Source organism: Alligator sinensis, unplaced genomic scaffold, assembly GCF_000455745.1.
Source record: "Alligator sinensis unplaced genomic scaffold, ASM45574v1 scaffold1931_1, whole genome shotgun sequence".
NCBI lineage: Eukaryota > Metazoa > Chordata > Crocodylia > Alligatoridae > Alligator > Alligator sinensis.
The window spans coordinates 400,248-409,223 of record NW_005842866.1 but is presented as its reverse complement, the minus strand read 5'-3'; the positions used below and the strand labels follow the sequence as shown (position 1 = coordinate 409,223).

The following is an 8,976-nucleotide window of genomic DNA, read 5'->3' as shown; positions in this document are numbered from 1 at the left end:
GCGGGCAGGGCTGGTGACCGCCGTGCATGCATTCCTGGGTCATGGGAGAATGGGGGTAGGGTTGTGGGCCAGTCCTTCCCAAGGTCTGGGCCATCTGGCCTGGCTTTTTTCAGTAGCTGGTACATGTCACGCACCCATCTTGGGGTTGGGGAGGACCCCCAGAGCTTCCCCCCACAGTGCAGCCACCTGCCCCAAGGAACAGCCTGAGCTTTTCCTGGGGTAGTTGCCCATCCCAGCAAGCCTCGGTTCCCCTGAGCTTACGCTGTAGCTGCAGTGGGGGAATCTCCTCCACCTGGACAGGCTGCTGACACTACATCTGCTCAGTGGTCCTAGGCAGGACCCCCTAATATCCTCCTGTCCCTTCCTCAGGATGCTGCCTCGCGTTCCCCCAGGCCCACATCGCTGCTGGCACGGGAGCTGGCGGCACTGCTGTCTGCCCGAGGGCCTCGTAGAGTCAGCAACGAAGCGATGGAGACTTCGTGGCAGTACGTGCAAGAGCTCTTTGGGGTCAAAACTCATCCCCCCAAACACGCTCTATCGTAGGGATGTTAGGACCGGCGTCTTGGTCCAGCAGTAACACCAGCACCTCTGTTGGACTCAATGTGACCTCTGGAGGTGTCTTCCAGCCCTACTTCGATGTGACTATGAGACCACAGGCCAAGAGATAATGGCAGTGGGGTGCTTGAATGCCCCAATGGCTCAGAGCTATGCCTCCTGGTGTCTTCCTGGGGCCGGCAGGGCACGTGAGGCAGGAGGAGCAGGATGCGGCATGACGTCTCTGGGTGCTCCTGCTGCTGCCAGAGGACGTAAATGCAGCATCCTGCTGACCAGGGCTGGCGGCATCTGGTGGAGGCATCTGGCAGCATCATTGGATCCAGCTCTGACTCCAGCCCTGGGGTGTCCTTGCCCATCCAATGGGTCTGGGACTCTTCACTTCCTCTCCTGGAGCACCCCGGCCATGCAAGGTGGAAGGGACGGGGCCAGGGTGTTGCTCCAGCCACGCCAGCAGGAAGGGGCTGGGGGTCAAGGTCAAGCCTCCTCCAGCCCCGAGAAGTCCCCGCAGCCGGCCCGAGGCGGCTGGGCTGAGATTCCCGGCCCCAGGCAGACCCCCAAAGTCCTGTTCCTCAGATGCTACCTCCAACCCCTGCCACGTCCCTGGAGAGCACGGGGTCCTCACGCCATGCTCAGCCCCCCATGTGCTGTGCTTCTTTGAGGAGGTGGCGTTTCCAGGCCAAGGCTGGGGCCACATCACGAGGGTGCCTGCAGGAAGGTGAGTGCACATGTGGCAGCGCTGTCCCGGGGCAGACCCATAGCCCAGCGCCCTGAACAGGACACGTCTGAAGTGACCCGAACTGTGGCAGACCCTCCTGGGCACACACAGTCATGGTTTGGGGTTATCAGAGGTCTTTAGTAGCTGCCGTGGCCCTGCCCGCTGTGAACTTGCCCAGTGCCTTTTGAACTGGGCTGTGTTCATCCTCCTGCGGCAATGAGTTCCAACAGTTAACGAAGCACCGAGTGAAAAAAGGGCGGTCTCCGGTTTGCTTTAAGTGACACTGGAGCGGGGATTTCTCCTGGTGGGGGGTTAAGCCTGAGGGAGCCACCTCGGCCCCTGTCAGGGTGAAGATGAGAGCAGCATGAGCTACATAAAACCCACTTGTGCAGTTCCAGAGGTTGGCCATGAAACCCGCCTTGGGGTTTTCCAGTGTCCAGAGACACGGGGAGGCCAGGAGACGGGTTTGCTCTGGGTGCATCCTAATGCTTTGCACCCTCTTCTCTGCCTCCACCTCCATGACGTGGTGAAGGAAATGGTGAGTGGAAGCCTCTCGCCCCGCAGGCCATGATCGCGCTGGTTTGGGCGGCTGCATCATGCTGGCTCGGGGGGCGGTGAAGGTGTTTTTTGTGGGTGCCGGGGGGGAGTGGCTGAGCAGCAACGTGGGGCGAGCAGCAGCATGGGACTCTCTGCAGCTGGGCCGGATCCTGGATCTGTGTTTCCCACTGCACCGAGTGGGGAAAGACCCTCTGTAGTGCCTGGGGGTGTGTGAGCCAGCCTTCCCCCGGGGCTGGGCACAGCAGAGCGCCCACTGTGGGGCTGGCTGGGATTTGACACTCTCCTCCTCTCCCTGCGCTCATCCAGGTCCTGGAGTTGGCAATGGAAAGGGCCTCCAAGACAAAGATCCTCATCGATGTACGTGCTGCTCCGGTGCGCTGTATGCCAGGGCACCCAGGCAGGAGGAAGATGGGGATGTCTGCCATGGAACAGGGGCTCTGAGGAGGGGTAATGCGATGACCTGAAAGCAGGGAGCTGGTTTCCTGATGGAAGATGGAGGTGCTCATCTTGGATGCTGCAGCTGGGGCTTGTCTACACTAGGGCAGCCTTGGGCAGCACTGCCAATGCCCATAAAGGCGGGAGATCCATCCAGGCCACGGCTTTACCTCCCTGGCTGACATGGGCTCCCTCCTCCAGGCTGTGCCCACCCCAGGCAGTGCCCTCCGGGAGACTTGGGATTACCTATGGTCTCTTGCGACAGCTCCACAAGAAAGAGCCATGTCCGGCTGTTTGCAAGGGAGGTGGAGAGGTCGGAGGGGCCCGATCCCGAGTGGTGCCTCCACGGCTGTTGGAGGTCCTACCCTCACCCCCAAACTGGTCTCTGGGTCAGCCATGGTTCCCCCCAGGGGAAGGGGCCCTGTCGTCATCCATGCTCCTTTGGCCATGTACCACCCCACCAGTGTTGTCCCACAGGCCCTCAAGGCCCCTGGAGACGCTCTTGTTGGCCCGCAGGCTCAGGGTCAGACGGGGGTATACAAGTCAGCAGGACTGAATGATCTTCATCCGAGAGTGCTGAAGGAGCTGGCCGAAGTCATTGCAGAGTCCCTGGCAAAACTCTTCCACAACTTGTGGCACTCTGGAGAAGTCCCTGAGGACTGGACGAGGGCCAATGTCGTGCCCATCCACAAAAAGGGCAGGAGGGAGGACCCGAGTAACTATAAGCCAATCAACCTAACTTCCATCCTAGGGAAAATCCTAGAAAAGTTCATCAAGGAGTCTATCTGCGATAAGCTTGCAGAAGGAAAGACTATGAACGACAGCCAGCACGGCTCCGTCACGGGCAGGTCTTGCCTTACCAACCTCATCTCCTTCTGCAACCGGGTAACTCGCCACCTGGACATGACAGAGCAGGTTGACATTGTCCTGCAAACGGCCTTTGATCTGGGATCCCACAATGTCCTTGTGAGAAAACTGGAGGATTGTGGGCTTAACTCTGACAGTCAGATGGGTGAGAAACTGGCTGTGGGACAGGATCCAGAGAGTCGTAGTGAACGGATCTGTGTCGTCCTAGCAAGAAGTGGGCAGCAGTGTCCCACAGGGGTTGGTGCTCGGTCCAGTACTTTTCAACATCTTTATTAACGATTTGGATGTGGGGGTGAGGAACTCCCTGGCCAAGTTCGCGGACGACACCAAGCTATGGGGTAATGTGGTCACGCTTGAAGATGGGCTACAGATACAAGCAGACCTAGACAGGCTGGCAAGTTGGGCCGATCAGAACCTGATGAAGTTCAATGTTGAGAAATGTAAAGTGCTGCACCTCGGGACGGACAACCCCCAACACACCTACAGGCCTGGTGGCACCAAACCGACCAGCACCACGAATGAAAAGGATCTGGGGGTAATAATAGACCACAGGATGAATATGAGCCGGTGGTGCGATGCTGTAGCCAGTAAGGTAGGTAATACTCTGGCATGCATCAATCGATGCATCTCCAGCAAAACCAAGGAGGTGATTCTCCCGCTGTGCTCAGCACTGGCGAGACCGCAGCTGGAGGACTGCGTCCAGTTCTGCGTGCTGCATTTTAACAAGGACGTGGGCAAGCTTGAGAGAGTCCAGAGAAGAGCCACCCGTATGATCAGAAAGCCAAGCTATACAAGGAAAGGCTGAGGATTTGGGACTCTTCAGCCTGAGGAAAAGGAGGCTGAGAAGGGACCTGGTAGCAGCTTACCTGCTACACTAGGGGCGTACATCAAAGGCTCGGTGAGCAACTGTTCAGCCGGGGAGGGATCGATGAGCAACTGTTCACCAGGGCACCCGAGGGGAGAACCAGGAGTAATGGCCACAAGCTCCTGGACAGTTGATTCAGACTCAACATGGTTTTAGGCTGCATCAACAGAAGTGTTAGGTGCAAGACACCAGAGGTGATAGTGCCTCTCTACTTGGCACTGGCTAGGCCTCATCGGGAGTACTTGCATGTAGTTTTGGGCCCCATACTTTAGAGAATTTAAAGACGGTCCAGAGGCAGATGCCAAAAATGATAAAGGACTTTGAAGGCAAGTCATATGAGGAGACATGGAAGGAAATAGGCATGTTCAGCTAACCGAAAAGGGACTTAAGAGAAGACATAATAGCAGTTTTTAAACATCTGGAGGGATTCAAGAGAGGTGATTTGTTTTAGGTGTGGAGAAAAAGGGCACATAGTGAGATACTATAACAAGAAAGGGGTAAGCAAAGGGGTCCACGAGTTTCCCCATGAAGAGCAGATGGACTGCAGTTTCGGGAAACACATGTGGTGCAAGGCCAAACTCATAGTCGAGGTAAAAATAGGAGACATAATTGCACCTGCTGTCGTTGATACCCGCTGTCCCCATGCTGAGGTCAGATCTAGTGACACCAGACATGGGAGAATTAACAACACTGGTCAGTATGGTCTGTATACATGGGGCCCCGTACACATATCACAGGAAAAGGTAAATATGACAGTATTAAACCAAATGGAAGAAATTGCGATAAGATTAGCTGAGTCCCTGCCCTGCCCTATGCTTTTAGGTACAGACTGGCCTTACTTGCAAAAAGTGGTCGCAAAAGCCATGGGAGAAATAAGTATCTGAGATTATGTAAAACAGATAGAGGAGGAGGAAGAGCCAGAAGAAGGAGAGGAGGAAGGACTAGATCTTGAAGATATTATAGGGAAGGGACATTTTAGAGAATACCAAAAACAGGAGTCATTGTCCCAAAACATCTTGGAAGAAAACCTAGCCAAGAGAGAGGAAGAGGTGCTCAAACCTGAGCTGGGGGAGATGACCCCTCGTTTCAAGGTAAGAAACGGGATACTGCACCAGATAGATAAAGGCAGGGGAGGAGAGGAAGCAGCTCAAATCCTGGTGCCTAGACAGTACTGGTTACCATTGTTAAAAATTGCTCGCACATTACCAATGGGAGGACATTTGGGCCGAGATAAAGCAGAAGCCCAGTTGAAACAAAGGGTTTTTTGGCCAGACCTCTACAAGATTGTGGAAAAAATACTGTAAGGAGTGCCTGATATGCTAAAAAGTGTCCAGTTATAAACCCGCAAACGTCCTGTTAATACCAATACCCCAGGCAGCTCATCCATTTGAAAGAATAGCTTTGGATATTGCGGGACCATTCCCAAGGGGTAACGCGGGATACCAGTATGTGCTAATGATGGAAGATTACGCTACGAGATTCCCAGACACAATACCTTTAAAGAATATTACAACGCCTAAGATAGCAGAGGAGTTGATAGAGTGGGTTACGAGAGTGGGGATTGCCCAAGAGATTTTAACAGACCAAGGAAGACATTTATGTTGGGAGTGTTAGGAGGGGTGTGTAAAATTTTGAAGATAAAACAGCTCAAAACCTCCATATACCACCCCCAAACTGATGAACTAGTAGAGAGGTTCACCCGGACGTTGAAGGGTATGCTTGCAGAAGACCTGCATTCAGGGTGACCCACGGAAATGGGAGTCTATACTACCCCCGTTATTGTTTGCAGTCAAAGAGGCTCCCCAAGCGTCCATGAGGTGTACCCCATTCAAACTAGTTTGTGGACACAAACTGAGAGGGTTGTTCATTGTTATTTGTGAGGGGTGGTCCGTAGGGTCACCAGAGGAAGGGAGACAACCCCGGTTTGTGCGAGAGCTTCAGAAACGGTTGGAGAGGGCACAAGAAGTAGCGCACGAAAACCTAGGACTTAGCCAGCAGAGACAAAAACAAAATTGCAACTCCCATACCAAAGAGAGAGATATGAAGGCAGGAGATTGGGTTTCGGTGTTGCTGCCAGATAGCAGCCATAAAGTGTTGTGAAGGTAGCAAGGCCCTTCCCAGGTGACTAGGAAGTTGGGACCTGTAAATTATGAGGTACAAAGAACAAGACCCATTAAGAGGAAACAAAATGACCGCATTTACATGCTGAAGAAGTGGAATGACAGGGAAGCATGGTTGATGCAAGGAGCAATAGGAGATCTAGATCATAGAGGCCACGGGTGGGCAAAATACGGCCTGGGGGCCGGATCTGGCCCGTCAGGCGATTCTATCTAGCCTGTGGGGCCCCTACAAATTTAGAAAATTAATATTTATTTGTTCCTAGCTGCCTGTCAAAAATGACAAGAGCCAGGGGCAGTAGGACCCAGAGGAAGCTAGTGGCAGGACCCAGCAGCAAAGTCTGCCCAGCCCTGCCCTCCCAACCAGAAACCTCTGCCTAACCTCTGTTCCTGCTTCCCTGTGCCAGAGAGGGAAATGCGGCCCTCAACAGTTTGCCAAAACTCGGTAAGCGGCCCTCCGCCTGAAATAATTGCCTGCCCCTGATATAGGAGATCCTAGAAAATTGGACTTCATAACAGGAGACCCATAGATAGAAGAGAAACTGTCCACTAGACAGAAGGAAGAACTAGAACGGCTGATATCCAAATTTCCCGACGTATTTAGAGAAAAACCCAGTAGAGCCAAGGGCGTAGAGCATGGTATCAGGATACCCCAGGGGTATATCGGCAGAGATCATTGCAGAAGATTACCACAGCACTTATGGAGAGCCGTGAAACAGGAAATCGCACAGATGTTGGAGGCAGATATTATGGAAGAGTCAAAGAGTCCATGGAGAAGTCCACTAGTGATAGTCCCAAAGCTAGACGGCACTATCAGGGCACGTGTAGGTTTTAGAAAGGTTAATGAGGTAGCAACTTCTGATACTTTTCCCATGCCTCAAGTAGAAGAAATGCTGGAAAAAATCGGCCAGGCCAAATATATAGTGATACTAGATTTGACAAAAGGTTACTGGCAAATAACCATGAATGCTAGGGACAACAAGAAAACAGCTTTCGGGACCCCGTGGGGTATATTTCAATTTAAGAGTACGCCACTCAGCCTCCATGGAGTGGCAACGGCTTTCCAACGTTTGATGGATAAGATGTTAGCTCCTCATCAAGATTATGCATCATCTTATATTGATGATATCATCATCTTTTCATGAGACTCGTTCGCAGACTCATTCGTTGCCCGAGGTAACAACTGGAAGGCAGCTCGGGTCTGGAGCGGGCTGAGGGGTTGCACTGGTCAGAGCGTTGCCAGCAGATGGAGGGCAGTGATTCTTCCCCTCTATTCGGCACTGGGGAGGCCACATCTGGAATCCTGTGTCCAGCTGTGGGCCCCCCACTCCAGAAAGGATGTGGACACATTGGAGAGAGTCCAGCGGAGGGTGATGAAAATGGTTGGGGGCTGGGGGACAGGACTGGTGAGGAGAGGAGGGAATAGGCTGATTTAGTCTGCAGAAGGGAAGACCAAGGGGGATTGCATAGCAGCCTTCACCTCCCTGCAGGGGGGCTGCAAAGAGGTTGGAGCTGGGCTGGTCTCAGTTGGGGCAGATGACAGGACAAGGAGCAATGGGCTCGAGCTGTAGCAAGGGAAGTTGAGCTTGGATACCAGGAAAAACTTTCTCATGAGCAGGGCGGTGAAGCACTGGAGCACCAGGGAGGTGGAGGACTCTCCATCCTTGGAGGTTTTGAAGACCCGGCTAGACAAAGTCTAGGCTGGGATGATGCAGTTGGGGCTGGTCCTGCTTGGAGCAGGGGCTTGCACTGGATGTGACCTCCGGAGGTCCCTCCCACCTTCGTTTTCTATGATCTTTTATCATCTTTATTCCAACCGTACAGCTAATCCAACAAAAGTTAACAACTAGTTAGACAAGCTCTTGAGTGCAGGGCTTTCTTCGTCATTCTGCATCCCGACCATCCGTGCGAGTACTGACAAAGGTTCAGGCAGGACTTTCTGGGAAAGGACTTCAAGAAATGTGCCGACAAGGACGTGGATGCCGTGCTAGAAACCACTGTGAAGTTCACAGCCAGCCTCAAGGGAACCCAAGCGGCGGACAACATTCATTTTTGGCTACCCAAGGGGCTAGAAGCACATTGCATCAACGCATGCCAATAGCTGTTCCTTTTTCTTTTCTTTTTTTTGGAAGGTATGAAACCAATATAACCATGGTAGAAAGTCTTCTGGTGCAAAAAGAGACCTTATGTAGTCTCCTGGCTTATCTGCTTATTGCACATGGGGAGAGCCTCGCTGCAGAAAAGTATAGCGCGTGTACTCTTATCCAGTTTAGGGAGGGGATGCTGCGCATGCGCACAGGGCGGCTTTCGCAGGGAGGAAACAGAAGCAGCTGCCGCTTCCTCCTGGCGCGCATGCGCACCCGCTGGATTCAGAACGGGTAGGGGGAGAAGCGCCCGCCTTGTCCTCCGCGCAGCAGTAGCATTCGCCTCCGTCTCCTCCACGCGCGCATGCGCATCCTGCAGCTGGCGTACGCGCCCCAAGACTCCTTCCTCCGCATGCGCACCCGGCTGCTTGAGGCCACACCGTCCCCGCCCCTCTGCTTCCGGGTTTGGGCGACCACGTGAGTGGGAAGGGCAGAGTGTCCCGGAAGTGACGCGAGGGAGACATGGCGGCGCCCACGGAGCGGCAACAGGAGGAAAAGGAGGAGGAGGAGGAGGACTGGGTGCTGGACTCGCTCGGGCTGTGAGTGGGCGTGTGCGTGAGCGTGGGCGGGGCCGGGGGTTGGACTGGGCCCCCTCTCCTTCCCCCACGTGACGCGCCTGCCCCGCCCCTCCCCCCCAGGTACGAGGATCTGCACATGTTCGACCTGCAGGAACCCACGCGCGTCCTCGAGTGGAGCCGCGGCCCGAGTGAGCCCGGGCAG

General features: G+C 54.1%; 1 protein-coding gene across 2 annotated transcripts in view; it reads left to right on the top strand.

Moving 5' to 3' along the window:
• Nucleotides 1–8,641: 8,641 nt before the first annotated feature.
• The window catches only part of WDR73 (WD repeat domain 73), a 6,233-nt gene continuing 5,898 nt past the window's right edge, over nucleotides 8,642–8,976 (top strand). Inside the window, exons 1-2 of one of the 2 annotated variants that reach the window (XM_025191881.1) lie at nucleotides 8,642–8,795; nucleotides 8,895–8,962. In XM_025191881.1, the coding sequence (XP_025047666.1) occupies nucleotides 8,719–8,795; nucleotides 8,895–8,962 (145 nt within the window). In that variant the 5' untranslated portion in view covers nucleotides 8,642–8,718. The remainder of the gene's footprint in view (nucleotides 8,796–8,894; nucleotides 8,963–8,976) is intronic. The other variant, XM_006035683.3, reaches the window with a different exon arrangement.